This window comes from Pygocentrus nattereri, chromosome 6, assembly GCF_015220715.1.
Source record: "Pygocentrus nattereri isolate fPygNat1 chromosome 6, fPygNat1.pri, whole genome shotgun sequence".
Taxonomy (NCBI): domain Eukaryota; kingdom Metazoa; phylum Chordata; class Actinopteri; order Characiformes; family Serrasalmidae; genus Pygocentrus; species Pygocentrus nattereri.
The window spans coordinates 43,498,188-43,520,583 of record NC_051216.1 but is presented as its reverse complement, the minus strand read 5'-3'; the positions used below and the strand labels follow the sequence as shown (position 1 = coordinate 43,520,583).

Sequence of the window (22,396 nt, the reverse complement as noted above, 5' to 3'; positions counted from 1 at the left end):
GATGGCTTAGCTTTTGCTTGGTTGTTAGCTTTTGCTTGGTTGTTAGCTTTTGCTTGGTTGTTAGCTTTTGCTTGGTTGTTAGCTTTTGTTCAGTAAGTTTCTCTGACTCTAACTGAGAGAGACTCTGTTTTGTTAAAGCTGTGAGGGCAGGACAGCCTATATCAGCCTTGTGATTGGTGAAGCCACTGCTTATGTACGCAACACCTAGGATTAGGACATTTTGACCACAACAAAAGTGCGAATATTGGCAAAATGCCTTGGTTTAATATGCATTACACTGCAAAAAATGGATCTTACCAACTGAAAACATCTTATAACATTATGTGATTGTTGTAAGAATAGTATTAAATTAACTTATTTCTGTATGTTTTTACTTCAACTGATTTCGTCTAGTGAAAGTGTTCCATTGGCTGGCTTGTTTTCAAAAATGGTGCAGATCATTTCTAAGAAATAATAATACTTAAAACAACTAAAATGATCTGGCAATGGAATTAAAAGAAGTATCCCGTATAACTTCTATTATACGCATGAACTTAAATGTGTGTTTGATGAGAGCTGAAACAGGTTACACCTTACTATGGTTCCCTCTATTGACATGGGCATATTGAGGGGAGCATTATGTACAGTTTCAGTGCTGTAGTTAATAGAGAAGCATGTGAGGACCATCACCGTGATTATCATGTGTAGTGACTTGGATCTCAAGCTGTCTTTTCATACTTGGCAATCCTTGGTGTATCTTAAACAGTGGTATGTTTTTTTGCTCCAGGCATGATGGAACAGACTCGCCCGCAGATGCCGGAGATGTTATCGTGGTGCTCAACAGCTTCCACAGCAAGATCATCAAAGTCAGAGTGAGTATTCACCCATTAGCGTTACAGAATAAGGGGAGCTAATAGTAAAAATAAATCATTTACAGTACAAGAATGAAGTTTTGAGTTAGGTCGCTGACAGATCTTAAACAGTCATAAGCGAAAGTTTGGTTAAATTGCACATTTTTGCTTTTTATGAGAAAATAAGTTACTACATCCTCTACAGGGAATAAACTTAAATATCTGCTTATTTTAATGCGCAATTTTTTATTTATTTGCTGAATTTAACATATTGGAAAAGTTCGACATGACAAGTTTTGCACAGTCTGTTTTATTTTTCTCCAATATTGTAAATACAGCAACTAAACGGCAATTGTGCTTTAAAATGTGTTTTAAATAAACTGTTTCTGTCATGTCACAAAACCACATTTACATACTGTATATCCAACTTTTGCCTGCAGCAGTTTAGCCCCACCCATTCCTGTTAAAGTTATAAGTAGTGTTTTAGGCCACATGTTTTTAAATGAGGCACGATGCAGGGCAGCAGTCAGTTATACAGATCAGTCTTAAAGGGACAGTAAGAAAATTTAGCATCTTCATGGAATGGACAGTAACTACTCTGTATGGCCAGGACTATGTGGACACCCACCCTGATTATTGAATTCAGGTGTTTCAGCCACACCCATTGCTAGCAGGTATATACAATCAAGCACAATCTCTTGCAGTAGACTGAGTCATACTGAAGGATATAGTTCATAAAATTTCTGCCCTGCTAGGTCTGCCCCGGTCAACTGTTATGAACCTTATTATTATGAAATGGAAGCATCTAAGAGCAACAGCTCAGCCTCAAAGTGGTCGACCACATATACTCACGAGTGCTGAAGTCTATAAAATCACTTTGGAGCATTTGGAGTTAATGCTTCACTATCTGACCGTCTGATGGACGAATCTGGGTTTGGTGAATGCCAGGAGAACCAGAATGCATAGCACCAACAATAAAGTTTGGTGAAGGAGGGATAATGGGCTGAGGCTGTTTTTCAGAGTTTGGACCCCTTAGTTCCAGTGTAGGGTGATGTTAATGCTACAGCACATAAAAACATTTTGGACTATTACATGCTTCCAACTTTGTGACAACAGTTTGGGGAAGAATCTTTTCTGTTCCAGAGTTACTGTACCCCTGTGCATAAAGTTCCATAAAGATATGGTTTGATAGGTTTGATGTGCGGGAACTCCAGTGGTCTGCACAGAGCCCTGACCTCAACCCCACTTGAAGTTTGGGATGAACTGGAGCACTGATTGTGAACCAGGACCTCTCGTCCAACATCAGTATCTGACCACACAAATGCTCTTATCCCTGAGTGGACACTAATTCCCAGCTTCCCAGAAGAGTGTTGGCTGTTAAAGCCACAAAGGGGGGCTGTTCTGTATTAATACCCATAATTTTGAAATGAAATGGGATGTCAAACAAGATCATATACATTGGATCATCAGGTGTCCACATACTTTTGGCCACACCGTGGATCTGAAGAGATTGACGCAGTCCTTAGCTCACAGGATTGTGACTGTTATTCATTCAGGAAGACCAGCAACCAAGTTTTTAGAACAGAATTGATGCATGCAGCAAATTTTTGTGTCTGGTGAGCTTATTCTAGCGCACTTGTCAACATTTTCAGAAGAAGTAAAAGCTCACCTGTCTCTGGATTTCAGGTTCAGAAAAAGCCTGACAAACTTAACGAAGATCTCCTCAGCGAGACTACAGAAAGCAAAGGCCTGTGGGATTCTATAACGAGGTGAGTCCAGCAGAGACTGCTGTGTTTCCATGTGTGTGATCTGGTTTCTGCTGTATTTTGGGATTTGGAGATCTGGGAAGTGTGGTGTTTTTCACTCAGTGGCTCTGAAGGCTTCGTTTGCCTTTAGGCAGCTTAAGACAGCCATGCTAGACGAGAAAAAACAGAGTTTTGTCTAATTAACACTAAGATCAATAGGTGTGCACTTCGGGTGGGATTTGAGTGGGTTCGCCTTTCACTGTGTGATCACTATGTATGCATGTTCATCCCAATGAACTGTGTTAACTTTGTGATCTGTCTCTTCGCTCACTGCTGTCTTTGTGAAGTGTGTGGAGTACTTTGGAGAGAAGGTAGGGAGCTAAACCTTTAAATCTATCACATACGCTTGTTGCTCCACCTCCGCATCACCGCCCCCACTCTGTAGCTCGGCCGCCTATGTCGAACGTGACCTGTAGTGAAGCGGCCTCACTGTGGAACAGGAGGCGGGGCCCGGGACTCGCGTCCTGCCTTTGTGCCTCTCATGGCTGTCATCATCTTCTCCACCTCTCTGGCAGCTGACATCCTCCTCCTGTCGTCACTCGAGTCCCTCGGTGGAGTTTGGGATTCGCATGCCATGCCCCACCCACTCGAGTTCTCCTCTGCCCGCCATCTTCGCCAGGCTTTGTCCTTGCTTGGAGTTCGGGCCCCGCCTTCCTGCCAGCTCTCACGGCTACCAGTGGGAAATGGGCACATGCTGTAATTTTAAAAAATGGGCCTCAAGATGGCTTCAGATTTCTTTTGTAGTTCAGGGGTCCCCGTTTCAATACCTTCTTAAATGTCCTTGCCAACTTCAACTAAAGCACTATAGTGCTGGCCAAACGTCGTAGACAACCTGCATTTAATTTTCAGCCAAAACGACCAAAACAAGTTATTGATTTATTAGCGTCAGAGGGAAAAAAGAAAACGTAACAATGGATTTTTATATAGTCTGTTCACACTCTGCCTTTATTACAGCTTCCATTCTTTTCAGTAGACTTGCTTTCGGTTTTTCAAAGAAATCTGCAGCCACGCCTCCAAAGTTCAGTCTTAGAAGTTGGTTGCATTTTCTCTATATCGTTTAAACATTGTTTGGGGTTTTTTTTCCCACTTTTTTCACTTTCTCCTTCCTTAAGTTATTGGATTATTATCTTGTATCAAATCCCCTCAGAAACATCTTTAGTTGATGGCTGTTTTGACTGGCAATAAAATAATCGAAGGGTGGTCTCTGACTTTTGCCCAGTATTGTACATTACACATGTGGCCACTCTCAGCAGAATGGGAGGAGGGGACAGTGAGCAGTGCATTTGGTTATTTGTGACGCACTCGCCCTCGGCTATGTTATCCTCAGTTAACTAATTAGCTAGCCGTCAACGTTTGTAATGCAAAACTTTTTTTTTTTTTTTGAGAAATTTGAATATGATGTACTTAAATACTGTGCTTTGTCTGGCTATAGCTTTCGTTAGCAGAGGTGGAGCGGGTATCTTGGTAAAGTTGGAAAACAGCAAATTTAATGTTATACTTTTGAAATATTGAGTATTTCAAAGTATTTTGTTGCCGTCGCTTATGGACCGCTTTGTCTAGCATTCCCGGGGGGGATTGAAACTGATAGCAGTTATTCCTTCACCTGAATGCCTCTCCTCTCTGAATGCTCATCTCCTAAACATCAGTAGAGTAATGAAACTAAAGTACAACAAACTAAAGTTTATTAACTCAAGTAAATAAAATAAGAGCACCCCCGCACCCCCACCCTCCCAGGCAAGGCCATGTTGACGAGGGTTTGAGTATTGAAACAGGAAGCTTGTGGTTGACTCCATTCTTCCTTCTGCACAAAGACGATTATTAATAAAGCTTCTTTTATATAGTATTGCACAGAGCTGCCCTCTAAGGAAGGGTCCGTTGCAAGAGGGAGTTTCTTTTCATGCTGTTTATAGGCAGCATGTCAATATTTGTGCCCCTTGTGTGTCTATGCAGTGTATAGTGTGTGAAATATGGTATATATTGAATGCCAAAGGACACAAACCATTGTTGTAAGAATGCATTGTGTATTTGCCCGTTTCCTCTATAAAAACCCCACTCTGCGACATCCTGTCATGGCCTGAAGCAGTGCCCTGCTGCCCTCAGCAACCCTGTGGCCTGTGCCAGTTGTTTATTTTTTTTATTAATTACGGTGAACCGAAAGCTCTTGAGCAGGTGTTTGGACCCCTGAGACAAGTCATTTCAATAATTAAGAAGATTGTGTAATAAAACTGCAGTTTAACAAAACCATTGACTGTTTTTAGACTCGGTGTTCTCCGTGCATGCTAGACTGATTGTTTTGGCTCTCCAAAATCACAGTGCGTTTACATGCACACTAATAACACAGCTATTATAATATTATATATTAATTATAATAGCTTTGGCAGCTATTCCAGTGGTCATGTTACCAACGTAATCCAGTTTCTTAGATCAGATTGAGGCAGTGATCATTTTTCGTGAAATTTGATAAAAAGAGCTGGATTTCAGCTCATTAAAGGGTTTTTCTCTGCATGTGTACCTTTACTCTGATTTCTTTCATTTGTCTCTGCATATGTGAGAAAAATGGAGCACTATAAGGAGCTCCCATAAACAGCAAGCAGTGTTCAACACAGCTCCCGCAAGATGGCAACAAAACACTTCTGAAGCGATGCTGAAGCCAACTACATGCTTGACGAAATTATGACTTTAAATATTCTTTATCTTTTATATATAAAGAAGCAGTGGCATGACGTTTGTGTTTTACTTTAACTTTTTGTTAGATGGCTTCAACTTTGTCGCTTTCTGTAAGTTTATTGGCTGCTTGCAAAGCAGGAATCTGCTTGACTCATATAGACCTCAAGCTTTCCCACTGTCTGATTGCACAAATGCATGTAAATGCACGGAACTGTCCCGATTGGCCCCTCCCGGTCCTGTCCATGTGTTCGTGTTTTGTTTTGGTCTAGTCCACGTGTTTTCTTTGTTTTGGTTTCCTAGTCCGGCCCCTTGTTTTGTGACTCCACCCTGATTGTCGCCACCTGTTTTCCGCCTGTCCCTCGTTATCCCTGTGTTTTATAAGCCCCGTGTTTGCCCTTTGTATTCGCTGGTCTTTGTACTGTTTGTATGTACTGTGTGCAGTTTGACGTTTTGGCATTGTTTGGATTCCGTGTTTCTGTTCGTCATGTCTAACTATCATTCTGTTCTTGTTGGCTATTTGAACCTGGACCGTTTTGACTATGACCCTGGATTTGCCCATAATAAAAGTCGCTTAGCTCAGCACGTGCGTCCGCCTCCTCGCTCCCCGTTACAGGAAAAGGTTACAGATAAAATCTGTTTTATTTATCAGTTAGGTATCAGTTATTAGACAGTAATTGCATGTAAACACATTAAATGTCAGTAGTGCATCTTGTGCAACATGCAGCTCAGCACAGCACAGTATTTAGGCTTCATTCACATTACAGGCCTTGTTGCTCCGATCTGAACCCTCTTTTCTCTTGCTGTCCTTGTTAAGTGACTTTATTCTGTCAAGTGTGAACACACCTCTGCCCTGAAATGGCCTGCACTTTATCATATAAAACACAGTTCAGTCCAGCTCAGTTTAAACTCACATGACTGTGTAAAATAAAATAGAAGATAACGATTTGAAGGCTGCCTACATACGGACTCGATAGCCCTGTTCAGACTGCAGGCAATTCACATTTGTTTCTCAAATCAGACCTTTTGAGATGACTGCACTGTTATTTGCGTGATCAGATCAGATTTGAGTGTCCAGACATCACCAACCTATCTGCATGTGTTGCTATGGTAACGATGCAGGTGTCACTAACTACGTAGCTATGCTGGTGATGCGGATTTCAAATGCAGATACAGGAGAGATGGAGGTGCATCGTCCCGCCCTCCAGACTCAGTTTTCTGGGTTAAGCTTGAATCTTTGGCCCAATCCCATTTCTTATTTCTACCCCTCCCCCCTTGAAACTGAGTTATAAGGGGTAGTGGTTGAAATCTTCCCCCTATGAAATGGGACGACCTTTCAGGAACCGGACACGTCATCAGTTGTCTTCAGCAACTTTTACGTAAACAGACGAGACGAGGTTTTCCGGACATTTCCAATATGCCGCCTCCAGCTGTGGTGATCTCACTTGTGTGTCACATGACAGGACCGGTGAATCATGTTTAAAATAGCCTGGAAAAATAATCGGGATGTGTTTTCCTGCTTTGTCTCCAGACTATAGCAATAATGGTATATCACACTGACGTTTGCCGTTTATCTGAAGGAGACTGGAAAGCCTGGGCGCTCCGATTCATTCACAACTTCAGTTTTATGCATCAATCAATCAAACGAGTCAATGAATAAAAAAGAGCACAAACAAAAATGACATCACTTCATTAACAGCTACTAGCGCTGCTCGTCTACAGTGACAGCAGAGGAGGGGAAAGTTCAGCTCCTCACTGCTTAAATACGTTTAGGGCATCATACGCCTTCAAAGAGGGGGGCAATTATTTATTATCACCATCAAGGATTATTTGGTGATATGAAGCTGAACTTAACTTTCTAATCGCCTGCTTCACGATCAATTTCCCATTCCACCTTAAATGGTGAGGCAACCTCACATACCAGAATATAACTGCTGCACCATTTAAGGTGGAACGGGAAATTTTGCCAGGTAGCGACCGAGACGTCAACAGATTACTAGCAATTTTTCTGCGTGCTATGAGGGAAATGACCATAAAACACTATTACAATGGTTCTTATGATACAGCGGCTTTTTAACAGAGAAATACTTCGCTTGTTCGAATCTTGCCAATGAATCGCAGGGCATTCTGGGGAATTTTCTCATAACACTGTTGTAGTGCCTCTGAAAAATCTCCATTTGAAGGGCCACGTAGCCCCAACACTTCACCCTGCCCCTCCATCTCAACAGCAATCGGGAGAACCCTACCCCTAGACGTGAATGTGCAAAACGGAGGGGTAAGTGTTAGGGGCAAGGGGTGAAATGGGACTGGGCCTTTGGCGCTCTTCTTGAATGCCAGCACTTCCGTCACTCTGGACTTGATGTCATTGTCACGTTACAGAGTTATAAGACACTTTGAGACCGGATTAGAGCAGCTAGAGCATCTAGACGGAGACACAAGCGTAAGAATCTGATTGGAATTGCATTTCAAGCCTCCTCCAAAAATCTGCGGCAAATTTTTGTTGTCCAGGCTAACAAAAAACAATCTGTTTGCCAAAAGTTTAACTTGGGTTGTCAGTCTAAACACAGCCCAGACACATGCATAATATGATTTAATATCATATTTAAAAGCACTTGAGTGAGCTTGAGTGTTTATGAACAGCTTGTGTCCGCATTCTCATAACCACACCATATGTTCATGATGTAAATGCCTACAGTGAGAGACATTTGTTTCATTTATAATCCTTATGCCATTTCTTTGAAAGATGCCCTCAGACTAGAATGAAAATCTGAATAAAATGTATCACTTTAATTAAAGGCCGTTCAAGTCTTCAACAGAGCTGATATATGGTGTTATAACATGCTATAACATGCTTCATAACAGTGTTACAAATGTAACAAATAAACATCACTTTAGGTTAAGGTTATGCAAATACAGTGTAATTTATTTAATAAAACATTGTATTTCATCTGACCTGTCCAGGATGTATCCTGCCTTCCGCCCAATGACCGCTGGGATAGGCTCCAGCTACCCCCCACACCCACCTCCACCCCCCCTACATTTTCTAAGCTGCTTCTTCGTGTGTGTGTGTGTGTGTGTGTGTGTGTTTGTGTGTGTGTATTTCATCTTTGAAAACTGATAATAAGCTCAATTATTGCTTTTAAAATATCTTGCTTATGTACGTGTTATGAAGTCTGTATGGAGATAAGCTTCATAACAAGTGTTATCAAAAAATGTATCTATCCCAGCGGTCATTGGGCAGAAGGCAGGACACACCCTGGAGATATACAAATACGCAAAGTCAGTTAATAAAAGGGCGGTAGGTAAAAGGCTAGCATAATATTTCAATCCAGTCTAAGTAAAGTTTTATAGATGTAGTTAAATCATGAGAATGCTTTAAAATAAATGTTTTAAAAGGTCTGTATATAAAAATAATCAAGATAAAAGCATGTCCTGCTTAGACTTTCTATAACAATCAGATCAGGCACTGCTGACCGGCTTACAGGCTAAAACAGGTATGTTATATATACTGAGGTATGTTTTACTCTAAAATCTTTACTGAAAGATTAACTCTAAAGCTGCAACATACAAAGTAAAAAATATCTTCCAGAGACAAACCTGAGCATTTTCATCACAGCTTAAAGGTCCCGATATAATACAGCAAAGGAAAACACCTTTTTAAACATGTAAGCACATGGGTGTGATCACAAGTCGCTCATTTACTGGGGTAAAAAGTGTCAAACAAGCGGAAGTTCCTACAGTAGGTGGGAGCTGTTGTGTGCACCATTTATAGAGAAGAAGCAGCCCTAAAAGCACGTGTTTAGATCCACAGCTTTCATTTTTGATTTCATTTTTGAAGACATTTTTGATGTCTTTCAGTTTTTGGCATAATTTGAAAATGCCTGCTGTGCTTTACATTGTCTGTAAATTTCATGATGAATGGACCAAAACAAACAGCCCAACATGACTTGGAGAAACATCTGGTTCCATCGACTTACATTGAAAGTAAAGTGTGTTGTTTCCTTCTCCTGTAAAGTTACCACTTTGGAGATACGTGGTTTTGTTCAGACAGCAGCGATATACATGTAAATGGCCAAAAGCATGTGTTTGAGGAAGACCCTTTCTTGTTCCAGCATGCCAAAGCAAGCTCTATAAAGGCAAAGTTTCACAAGTTTCCAAAGGCCTGCACAGAGCCCTTACCTCAACCCCACTGCACACCTTTGGGATGAATTGGGAGTCAGCGTGTCAGGCCTTCTTGTTCAGCATCAGTGTCTGACCTCATAAATGCTCTTTTGAGTGAATGAGCACAAATTCCCACAGACCTACTCCAAATGGGATGTCCGACAAGCTCATCCAGATGTTATAGTGTCCACATACTTTTGGCCATATAGTGTACATGTGTATCTTACATTATGATATAAAAATGATAATGTTGGCTATAGAAATAAAAAATGGAGATGCATCAAGATTCTTTTGTTACCATTAAAGCAAAATGTGTCTCTGCACTTCACTCCCTTAACATGAACGCAGCTATATGTACTGTTTGGATGTGTACATATGTACAAATGCAAAGGCATTTGTGTTGCTGCAAAATTTAGAACCTCAAACAAAAACAACGTGTGCGTGTGTTTCAGTCTAACAGGCGGCTCCAGCGTGGAAGAAGCGGAGAAGAAGAAGGAGGATGTGCTCAACATCTTCTCAGTGGCCTCTGGACATCTGTACGAGCGCTTCCTGAGGTAGGACGTCCACACGCCGCTCACACTGCACACACGGTTTTTCTGTCGTCTGTTCTTAATCCTTCACCCTGTGCTTCCTCTTCTTTCCAGGATAATGATGCTCTCTGTCCTCCAGCACACGAAAACCCCCGTCAAGTTTTGGTTCCTGAAAAACTACCTCTCCCCCTCCTTTAAGGTGAAATCGCTGCGTGTGCATGTGTGCACTTTTGTACATTTCCAGAAATAAAATGTTCTGAAAACCAGAGACCAACAGGACCAACACAGCATTCCTGACATTGTCCATGTTTCCTGCAACTCTGAAAGGAGCATCTTTCGCTTTTGGTTACTGAGAATAGCGTTAGAGTCAGGATTAGGAAAGTCTTATTATAGTATAGGTGCTTATTTATTGTTTCTGTCCAAACACAAAAAAGGTCTTTTTACAGGAGGAGGTAAAACGTTCTTAACTTTTCATGAAAGTTTATATGAAGATAAGCAGTTTCTGGGGGGGGTGACCGGAGAACCTGGAGGAAACCCACGCAAACACGGGGAGAACATGCAAACTTCACACAGAAAGTACCCTGGACACCTGGCCGAGGAATCAAACCCAGGCCCTACTTGCAGTGAGGCAACAGCGCTACCCACCACGCCACTGTGCCTCCCTGAATAAACATAGACAATTAATATTCAAGATTCTGCACTATTTGTAGCACATTATTCAAATTTGAGCACTTTTTTTGACGTTGACCATGTTAAGGTTAAGACTGATATCACTACATTACCTCTCCACCTCCAGGTCTCAGCTAAACGTTTAGACTCTTTTAATTACACTGCTAAGTAGTGGACACCCATAATAATGGACTGATCTCAAATGGCCAGCTGTTCACATAGGGCAGAGAAACAGCCCTGCGTTACATAAAGACATTGAATCACCAGTTGTTTAATGAATTATTCATGAGTATCACTTGGAGACGTTGCAAAGCTTTCGCACTTTCTTCCCTTCTTCGTTATGTGATGCATTGACTCCTCTGCATGTCTGCATGTGTCTTTGTGTATATAGGAGTTCATTCCCTACATGGCGGAGGCGTACGGTTTCCAGTATGAACTGGTGCAGTACAAGTGGCCCCGCTGGCTGCATCAGCAGACGGAGAAGCAGAGAATCATCTGGGGCTACAAGATCCTCTTCTTGGACGTCCTTTTCCCTCTAGCTGTGGATAAGATCATCTTTGTTGATGCTGATCAGGTAAGTACAAGCTCATGCAAAGCAAAGGTCCACAGGTTACACTGAAGACTAATGAGAGCTTATCCCCCACCAATCATCACTGTGACACGTCTTACTTCTGGTAGTGTTTCATCATAATTTATGATTAATAATATAATAATCAAATTAAGTTGAGCAAATTGACTTACAATACAAAGAATGACAGGGTGTCCTGTGGTCCCAGGGTTTATTTAAATGGGCTACTGTGTGGAGGTGATCTGCTGAAAAACATCTAAAGCCCTAGATATTTGGTGATTTCTGTATATGTAACAGGTGTGTTTACTGAATTCCTTCTTTTGCTCAGATTGTCAGGGCAGATCTGAAAGAGCTGAGGGATTTGGACCTGGAAGGCGCTCCCTATGGGTACACACCATTCTGCGACAGCCGGAGAGAGATGGAGGGTTACCGTTTCTGGAAGATGGGTTACTGGGCATCGCACCTGGGTCATAGGAAATACCATATCAGGTTGAGAAAATTGACTTTAAACTTCTTAACTTTCGCTCGCAGAGCCTGACGTCAGGGAACCATGAGAACTTTTGGCTGGGAACATAGACGTATTAGAATAGGAAAAAAAACTGAGAGGGAAATTCTAATCCAATCCGATGGCTTATGAGGGCAGAGCTCAAAGTAGGGGGCAGTTGTGTGCCCGTCAACATCGTCTGACGTCAAACAAGCCTGTCTTTAGTCCTTGGATGTAGCACTTTATTTCCTAATAAAGTGCTACATCCAAGGACTAAAGACAGGCTTGTTTGACGTCAGATACTCAACCTGATACTGAACACTGTGCTAATGCTGGGTAGGGACTCCCATCCCTAAACATTCCTTTGAGATTCTGGTCCATGTTGACGTGATTGCATCGTGCAAGTCCTGTTCTACCACATCCCAAAGGTGTTCTATTGGTTCCAGATCCGGCGACGGGGAAGGCCACTGAAGAACACTGAACTCATTGTGTTCATGAAAGTAGTTTGAGATGACTTCTGCTTTGTGACATGGTGCATTATCATGCTGGAAGTAGCCATTAAAAGATAGTAAATTGTGGCCATGAAGGGATGCACATGGTCAGCAACTATACTCAGATAGGTTGTGGCATTTAAGTGATGATTCCCCACCTCATTACACCACCTCCACCAGCCTAAACTGTTGAAACAAGACACATCCATGGATTCATGCTGTTGGTGCCAAATTCTGACCCTACCATCTGTGTGCTTCAGCAGAAATTGTTCATCAGACCAGGCTACATTTCCGTCTTGTGAACTGTCCAGTTTTGGTGAGCCTGTGCCCATAGCAGCCTCAGCTTTCTATCCTTTTCTGACAAAAGTAGAAGCAGACTTGGTCTTCTTCTGTTGTAGCCCATCCATCTCAGGGTTTGACGTTTTGTGTCTGCTCACCACAGTTTTATAGAGTGGAGTTACTGTAGACTTTCCTGTCAGCTTGAACCAATCTGGCCGTTCTTCAGCGGCCTATCTCATCAGCTCTCATCTCGTCTGTAGAACTGCTGATCACCGGATGATTTTTTTTTTTCATATTTTTTCCACCACTCTGAGAAGACTTTAGAGACTGTTCTGTGTGGCTCTATTGCAACTGCAGGCAAATTGGATTTGCTTCTCAAATCAGATCTTTTGTGATGACTCTGCACTATTATTTGCAAGTGATCAGATTTGTGTCCAGACACCACCAACCTATCTGTGTGTGTTGCTATAGTAATGCCATAGACGTCAGTAACTACATAGCTGCGGATTTCAAATGCATATACAGGAGAGGTAGGTGCATCATCTCGCCCTCCAAACTCCAGAATTCTCTGGCGTATGCATTGATCTTTGTCGCTCTTCTTGAATCCCAGCACTTCCGTCTCTCTGGATTGTTGATGTTTGTCACTTGACGAGTGACGCAAAAGACACTCTGAAATCTGATTTGAGCAGCTAGAGCATCCAGATTGAGACAAATATGTAAAAATCTGTTTGGAATTGCGTCTTGGACCACCTCTAAAAGTGGTTTGGATCTCATTTTTGCTGTCCAGGCTATCAAAAATCTATTTAGATTTGCCAGAAAACTTACTTGGGCTGGCAGTCAGAACAAAGCCCATGACACATGCATAAGTAACGTATTTAAAAGCAATACCAGAGTATTTGTGAACAGCTTATGTCCATATTCTCAAGATGACACCCCATGTTCATGAATTAAATGACTACAGTGACATTGATAATGCTGTTATGTCATTTCTTTGAGAGATGCCCTCAGACTGAAATGAAAATATGTGTAAATTATCACTAAGTATGTTCAGGTCTTCCATAGATCTGATCTATGATGTTCTACCAAGAGATCAGCAGTTATCGACGTACTCAAACCAGCCCGTCTGGTACCACAATCATGTGACTGGAGCTGCTGGCTGGTATCTGCATGATTCTATGCACTGCTGCAACACACGATTGGCTGGTTAGATTGCCTGAATGATGCGTGTAAAGGTGTTACATGCTTTAAGAATAAACACCTCTTCCAAGGAAAAAGCAAGCTATTGGATTTGTGTTTGAGCGAAACAGTTGTACTTCAGACATTCAATGGCACAGACTAGAGGAATTTGTGAGTGGTGGATTTTTCTGGAATCCAGCGCCAAAGGTGTAACAAGTTGTTCCCGGACGTATTGTTATGAGATCATGAATCTGTTCAGTTCAGTATCTGTTAAAATTGCTTGCTGCTGTTTCATATTGTGATAAATGTCTCCCCTGCCACTTCAGTGCACTGTACGTGGTGGACCTGAAGAAGTTCAGAAAGATTGCAGCAGGAGATCGCCTTCGTGGACAGTACCAAGCCTTGAGTCAAGATCCCAACAGCCTTTCCAATCTGGACCAGGTCAGTACCCCTTTGTAGCCCATAAGGCTAAATGTGTCTTACTCATTTTAACTGTGCTACAGATGCATTTCAATGCTATTCTTGTGTGATGCTGACAGGACCTCCCCAATAACATGATCCATCAAGTGGCCATCAAGTCTCTTCCTCAGGAGTGGCTGTGGTGTGAGACCTGGTGTGACGATGCATCTAAGCCTACCGCTAAGACAATCGACCTGGTATGTGTCCCTGATGCTAAAGCGACAGTGCAGACAGAAATCAAGATTATAACTGTTCCCACTTAATGTAAAGGGGTTCACAGCTGTTTAACCCAAACATTTTCAATGAATGTATGTTTACACCTATTCTACTAGAATAGTTAAGTACTTTTGAGTAGACTTGCTTTTATACAGTAACTTTCCATCCAACTATTGAGTCTGATATCAGTATTTTTACTATTTCTGCTTATTAAAGCTTGAGTTTTAGAGCCCTGATAGATTTAGAAAGAGTAAATATCACGCAAATGAATTTTTCAGATTTTTGTCTTATGCTTTTCATTTTCTTTGACACTTCAAATGCTTAATATACTCTGTCTGGCCTAAAATCCAGCGTCGAAAAATCTCAGATTCCATTTTCCCTGAGGTTCCTCAAAGTTATGAAAGTTACATCGTTATATAGGACACAGTTCAGAACAATATAGAATCTTCCCTCATTTGATGTCGGCGACGAGACTGACTTTATCAAACAGATTAAACTGATCTGATAGGGATCAGACATGATTTGATCATTCCATACTATTCCTTAGGCTACATTCGTTCTGCATGTTGAAGTGGCTCCAGTGTATTCTCTTTTTTCCCCCCATATCATCACTGTTCAAAGAAAAACTTGTCTCTATTTTTGTCTATTTTCATTTTTCTACATCATTTGAATACGGCACTTGTCCCTTATGCTGTGTGAAGATGTCGTGATGAATGGACCAATTGAAAAGCTCCAAAATCACTTAGAATAAAACCTCTTTACATTAACTTACATTGAAAGCTATAAAGGTTTTGCCCTCTGCTGTGAATTTAACATTTTGGAGATACTCGTTTTACTTCACTTCACTCTTTTTTGTGCTGTGTGATGACAAACATCTGATCAGCTTCCACAATTAAAAGCTCAGAAATTCAGCAATATTTTTGACTCTTTTCTGAAAATTAGGTCCAGCGTAGTCGTTTTACATGACGTCTGTTTGTCCTCTTTAAAGTAGCAGCTCACAGCTCAGGAGGAGCCAGTCTAAAGGAAATATAGAGGACTGCTGTGTTTGCACATTCATAAATTGACCATCTCCACTGTTAGTATCTACTGTATATTCATGTATATTTAGCATTATTGAGCCCTGTTAGAATATTGTGAGTTCAATCCCTGGTGCTCCAGCCATCCGTAGCTGGGAGTTCAAGAGAGCGCAATCGGCCTCACTCTTTGGGTGGATAGGATGCCCCCCCCCACCCCCCAATCACTCAACGCGATGCTCTTCAGGGCAGGCGTCTGTTAGCTGATGTAGCAGATCTGGTGGGTGGCGCTTTCCTCCGAGCACATTCTTGTTCATAAACCAGTCACAGTTGAAGCAGTTCCACACTGAGCAGAACAGCTTTCTGGATGCAGTTGCCAGACTAGTTAGTAACTACTCGAAGTGCTGGACTGTGGTTATTTCTGCCGCAGAGGACGTAGAACAAAGGACCGTCCTCTACATTTCTGCATTTGCATGCATGTTTCACACTCATACCCACTTTCACCTTTACCCAGACCTTTACCGCAATGGACTGGAAGAATCTTCTCAGCATAACTAATGAGAGTTCCAGCTTCTTCGTTCTGTAACCACAGAAGGTTATTTATGAGTTTTACAGCCACACACAAGCTGGCATCTCTACAGTTTTAGCTCATTAACCAGCATCTGCAGTCTTAATAATGAAGGTGCTTATGGAGTTCTTTGGAGCTCCAACTCAACTCGCAACACATAGGGCAGTGGTCCCAACCCCTGGTTCTGGAGAGCTGCCTTGCTGCAGAGCCTAGTTTGGGCTCCCTACTCCACCTCATCACCCTCTTCCCAAGTCCCTGATTGGCTGGATCATATTTATTATGGTTGAGTAAGGGGTAGGGCAGCTTATTGGAAACAGGTGGGAACTAAACTCTGCAGGAACATAGCTCTCCAGGACCAGGGTTGGAGACCACTGACATAGGGATAGTGGAAAAGCGCTGCATACTGGTTTGAGGACCACTGTGCTCTCCAGACAGTTCACATTTTGCTCTGTTCAAGCTCCTGAATTAAGCTGTTAAGCCAAAGTTATGTTGGGAGCTTGGATTACAGTAAAGAAGCACGGACTGGGCGGGTGACCCTGAGGAGTAGTTTGAAAAATATTATACTGCAGATTCATTTATACAGAAAACCTGTCGATTGGAAACGCACTTGTAATAGAAGCCATTATGCATTGTGTTTTGAGTCAGCATGTTTTCCAGTCTTTTCTAAGCTCAGAGAAATGTATCCAAATCCACGTCCACTTTAAACAAATGTGTCGGCAACATGCAGCTCTTTTGTTGCCCTGTTACGGCTCCACAGCAGAATTAGATTATTAGGCAATATATAATAATCCTCGGGCGGCACGGTGGCGTGGTGGGTAGCGCTGTCGCCTCACAGCGAGGAGGGCCTGGGTTCGATTCCCTGGCCTGGTGACCAGGGTCCTCTCTGTGTGGAGTTTGCATGCCTTCTGCCCGAAGACTGCTGGGATAGGCTCCAGCACCCCCCCGCGACCCTGACGGAGAAGCGGCTTAGAAAATGGATGGATGGATGGATGGATAATAATCCTCTTTGTAGTAAAATAAAGCTTTGCTGATTGTTACAACACAGTTTCAGCAATAAACAGTCGTAAATGCTGGAGTTAATGTAGCCTATATCTGCTAATTCACCCTGAATGTTGGTGTGCAGACTACTGGTCACTGTAGCAACACAAACAACAATCTCGCCTAGCTGGTAGCTAACAAAAAGGCAGGGAGACAGCTTTTAGATGAACCTTGATAATTCGGAGATAAATGGACTTATTTGCATTTATAATCACTCCAGCTGGTTTCCTGATACGGTGGTAAAATGAACATGAAGTATTGCGGCTCTTAAGGTGGTTTGATTTTTATTGAAAGGACAAAATGACTCTTCTTATCATTTGGGTTGCTGAGCTATGAACCATAGTTTTAAGGTCCGTGGCATTGCTCCTCTTGACCCCTTGGCACTTTAAAGGCAGAGCTGCAATCTACAGAGACCAGAGCTGATGCCAGTGGATTAGATACACTGTTAAAGGAGGACATTAGGATTCAAATTGTCAACATAATTCAGTAGTTGAGATGTGAACAAAGGCATTCAGAGTGTTTTGGTATGAACTGGTTCACTGTGGAGACTGATTTATTTACAGTAGTGTTGATAGGAACCAGGGGTCGCCATGTCTACAGCACAAATATAGACATTCATTCGTTCATTCATTCATTCATTTGCCTGAATTTACCTTTCCATTTCCATTACCTTTCCAATTTACCATTAATGGTTCTAAAAAATAAGAATGTTTTAGGCTAAAACTTGGGGCAGCACGGTGGTGCGGTGGGTAGCACTGTCGCTTCACAGCCAGGAGGGCCCGGGTTTGATTCCCTGGCCGGGCAACTCTGTGTGGAGTTAGCATGTTCTCCCCGTGTCTGCGTGGGTTTCCTCCGGGTTCTCCGGTTTCCTCCCACAGTCCAAGGACATGCAGTCAGGCCAATTGGACGTGCTAAGTTACACCTGGGTGTGAGTGACTGTCTGTCTGCCCTGCGATGGACTGGCAGCCTGTCCAGGGTGTATCCTGCCTTCTGCCCGATGACCGCTGGGATAGACTCCAGCACCCCCCCGCGACCCTGAGGGAGAATGGCTTAGAAAATGTGTGTGTGTGTGTGTGTGTGTGTGTGTGTAGGCTAAAACTTCAGGCATCAGGCAGGTAACCATTTCATGTAATAACTTTTTATGAGCTTTCAAAGGCATTAAACTCTTCTGACGTCTGGTTCCCATCACCACCATGGTGACCGTTCTGACAGCAAGTTTTTTTTGTTTTGTTTTTTTTTAAGAAGTGAGCATTTCACACCAAACCACTCTGAATGACTTTGTTTACACCCAAACATGTTAATTATGCAGAAATGTAAGTGTTCTGTTTTGCTATCTAGTTTACGCAGCGAGTGGTTTAGACGGACTCGAGTTGTTACGCATCACCAGCTGTTTCTGTGAACCACATTTGAGTGATAAATGTTAGGAGTAATAATAAGAATAAATCACTCAATTAAAACTTGCGTTTACCTGCCGTTTGTCCGACAGCTACAGGCCCATTTTAGCAAACATAAAATTTCAAAAACTCAAAGAGAAACATGAAAATGAGTGTTGAAAAATGCTGAGAGATGGTTCACTGTGACGGCTCACTGTGGCTTGGGCCACTGACAGAGTTTCTGTAACTCACGCAGGTTTCTAACGTCTTCAATCTGAGCAGTCAGGAAGAAAGTGAAAAAAATTAATGGCCAGATATCATCACTGCTTCTACCTGACACACACACACACACACACACACACACACACACACACAGATGCAGACGAGAATAGCATTCTCATTTACACTCTGCTTCCAGGCTGCCAGCTTTGGAAGCTGCAGTGGGAAATGTCTCATTAGCTGGAGCTGCAGTCAATCTGATGATTAGAAATGACTTTGTCATATAAGTGTGTGTGTGTGTGTGTATATGTGTTTGTGTTTATATATATATATATATATGTATGTGTGTGTGTGCGCGTGTGTGTGTGTGTGTGTGTGTGTGTGTGTGTGTGTGTCTTTATTTATATATATATATATATATATATATATATATATATGTGTGTGTGTGTGTGTGTGTGTGTGTGTGTGTGTGTGTGCGTGCGTGCGTGTGTAAAATATGAAGCCTCAACTTGCTTTCAGTTTTTCAAAGAAATCTGCAGGGATATTTTTCCACACCTCCAAAGTTCATTCTTAGCAGTTGGTTTAGCATTTTCTCACGATCCAAGTATGTTGAGGTCTGGACTCTGGGGTGGTCAGTGTAGCGTCACAGTGGAAGGATGGCTGTGGATGTTTTCTGATCACCTTGATTCTCTTTTCTCTCTCTCTCTCTCTCAAAGATGGAAGCTTTAAGTGCTGTTTACCTGACGGTGGTAGTTTTGGTCCAGGTATTTGGTTCCAGGTATTCCAGGTGGTTGTTGGGAGTCACATTTTGTCTGTGGCTCGGAATCATTTTTTGAATTCCAGTTTTGGAAGCTCTAAATCAGAGTTGCACAACTCTGGTCCTAGAGGGCCAGTGTCCAGCACAACGTTGGTGATTTACCTGCTCCAACACACCTGATTATGTTTAGCTGTTAATTGCCAGGTTAAGTGGGCATGCTTGAGCTGGAAAACCTCAACTGTGCTGGACATCGGCCCTTCAGGACCGGAGTTGTGCACCCCTGCTCTAAATTAAATAAGTGAAGAGTCTCAGACTTTTGCACAGTACTGTACGGTGTAAACATCTATTCACTTTGAAGGGATGAGAAATATTGATGTAGCAATAGTAATAATATTTATTATTGTTGTTGTTATAATTTAAATTTTTTTTAGAATTATTATTATTATTAAGCATTGATACTTTTCTTAGTATATCATAATTATGGTATCATCCTTGCCTGAATAGTGGAAAATATTGTGCTAAAATGTAAGTTTGTATTGTCCACTCTTACGTTCCCCTCCACCCCTAATAACAGAAGTGCAGGGCCGTTTGTAAATCTGCATGTTGCTAGTTTACATTGATGAATGACTCACTTTACTGCCAGATTATTACTGTCACTTCTGCGTCTTCAGTGCTGTTTGTCCAAATGTTACTAGCATGTGTGGGATTATATAAAAGAACCGTGGGAAAGTGCCAGTTTCAGTGCCGAGCAAAACACAGGCTAATATTGCCTCCTCTGGTCAGGAAATTAAAAAGTGCTGCAAACGGCCTCTAAGCTGCAGGTATTATTGCAGGATTGTGTTTTAGTGCGGTGAGTGATGAGGCTGCTTTTGTTTGGTGATTCTCTGCAGTGTAATAACCCCAAGACCAAAGAGCCCAAGCTGAGTGCAGCCGTGCGCATCGTGCCCGAGTGGTCCAGCTACGACAACGAGATCAAACAGCTCCTGAAACGGGTACAAAACCAGAAAGTGGACGCATCCCGCACAGGGCCGTCACCATCCCCAACACCGAGCACAGGTGAGTGTGTGCACAAGTAATCCAGTTACTATTGATTATTTTCAGTTACAGTTTTTAAAAGTTCTAAAACTACACGCTGCAGATTCATACTGGATTAAAATCACTCCACAATTATTACAGTCAGACTGTAAAACTACACACACTGCAGATTCATACTGGATTAAAATCACTCCACAATTATTACAGTCAGACTGTAAAACTACACACACTGCAGATTCATACTGGATTAAAATCACTCCACAATTATTACAGTCAGACTGTAAAACTACACACTGCAGATTCATACTGGATTAAAATCACTACACAATTATCCACAATTATTACAGTCAGACTGTAAAACTACACACACTGCAGATTCATACTGGATTAAAATCACTCCACAATTATTACAGTCAGACTGTAAAACTACACACTGCAGATTCATACTGGATTAAAATCACTCCACAATTATTACAGTCAGACTGTAAAACTACACACTCCAGATTCATACTGGATTAAAATCACTCCACAATTATTACCGTCAGACTGTAAAACTACACGCTGCAGATTCATACTGGATTAAAATCACTCCACAATTATTACAGTCAGACTGTAAAACTACACACTGCAGATTCATACTGGATTAAAATCACTCCACAATTATTACAGTCAGACTGTAAAACTACACACTCCAGATTCATACTGGATTAAAATTACTCCACAATTATTACAGTCAGACTGTAAAACTACACACTGCAGATTCACACTGGATTAAAATCACTCCACAATTATTACAGTCAGACTGTAAAACTACACACTGCAGATTCACACTGGATTAAAATCACTCCACAATTATTACAGTCAGACTGTAAAACTACACACTGCAGATTCATACTGGATTAAAATCACTCCACAATTATTACAGTCAGACTGTAAAACTACACACTCCAGATTCATACTGGATTAAAATTACTCCACAATTATTACAGTCAGACTGTAAAACTACACACTGCAGATTCACACTGGATTAAAATCACTCCACAATTATTACAGTCAGACTGTAAAACTACACACTGCAGATTCACACTGGATTAAAATCACTCCACAATTATTACAGTCAGACTGTAAAACTACACACTGCAGATTCATACTGGATTAAAATCACTCCACAATTATTACAGTCAGACTGTAAAACTACACGCTGCAGATTCATACTGGATTAAAATCACTCCACAATTATTACCGTCAGACTGTAAAACTACACACGCTGCAGATTCATACTGGATTAAAATCACTCCACAATTATTACAGTCAGACTGTAAAACTACACACACTGCAGATTCATACTGGATTAAAATCACTCCACAATTATTACAGTCAGACTGTAAAACTACACACACTGCAGATTCATACTGGATTAAAATCACTCCACAATTATTACAGTCAGACTGTAAAACTACACACTGCAGATTCATACTGGATTAAAATCACTACACAATTATCCACAATTATTACAGTCAGACTGTAAAACTACACACACTGCAGATTCATACTGGATTAAAATCACTCCACAATTATTACCGTCAGACTGTAAAACTACACGCTGCAGATTCATACTGGATTAAAATCACTCCACAATTATTACAGTCAGACTGTAAAACTACACACTGCAGATTCATACTGGATTAAAATCACTCCACAATTATTACAGTCAGACTGTAAAACTACACACTCCAGATTCATACTGGATTAAAATTACTCCACAATTATTACAGTCAGACTGTAAAACTACACACTGCAGATTCACACTGGATTAAAATCACTCCACAATTATTACAGTCAGACTGTAAAACTACACACTGCAGATTCACACTGGATTAAAATCACTCCACAATTATTACAGTCAGACTGTAAAACTACACACTGCAGATTCATACTGGATTAAAATCACTCCACAATTATTACAGTCAGACTGTAAAACTACACACTGCAGATTCATACTGGATTAAAATCACTCCACAATTATTACAGTCAGACTGTAAAACTACACGCTGCAGATTC

General features: G+C 41.6%; 1 protein-coding gene across 4 annotated transcripts in view; it reads left to right on the top strand.

Moving 5' to 3' along the window:
* The window catches only part of uggt2 (UDP-glucose glycoprotein glucosyltransferase 2), a 79,983-nt gene that overhangs the window by 54,887 nt on the left and 2,700 nt on the right, over positions 1-22,396 (top strand). For 3 of the 4 annotated variants that reach the window (XM_017703007.2, XM_037539231.1, XM_037539233.1), the window contains exons 31-40: positions 767-851; positions 2,517-2,599; positions 2,923-2,946; positions 9,913-10,014; positions 10,105-10,189; positions 11,051-11,233; positions 11,556-11,716; positions 13,984-14,098; positions 14,197-14,313; positions 20,191-20,356. In XM_017703007.2, coding sequence (XP_017558496.1) covers positions 767-851; positions 2,517-2,599; positions 2,923-2,946; positions 9,913-10,014; positions 10,105-10,189; positions 11,051-11,233; positions 11,556-11,716; positions 13,984-14,098; positions 14,197-14,313; positions 20,191-20,356 — 1,121 coding nt within the window. The remainder of the gene's footprint in view (positions 1-766; positions 852-2,516; positions 2,600-2,922; positions 2,947-9,912; positions 10,015-10,104; positions 10,190-11,050; positions 11,234-11,555; positions 11,717-13,983; positions 14,099-14,196; positions 14,314-20,190; positions 20,357-22,396) is intronic. The other variant, XM_037539232.1, reaches the window with a different exon arrangement.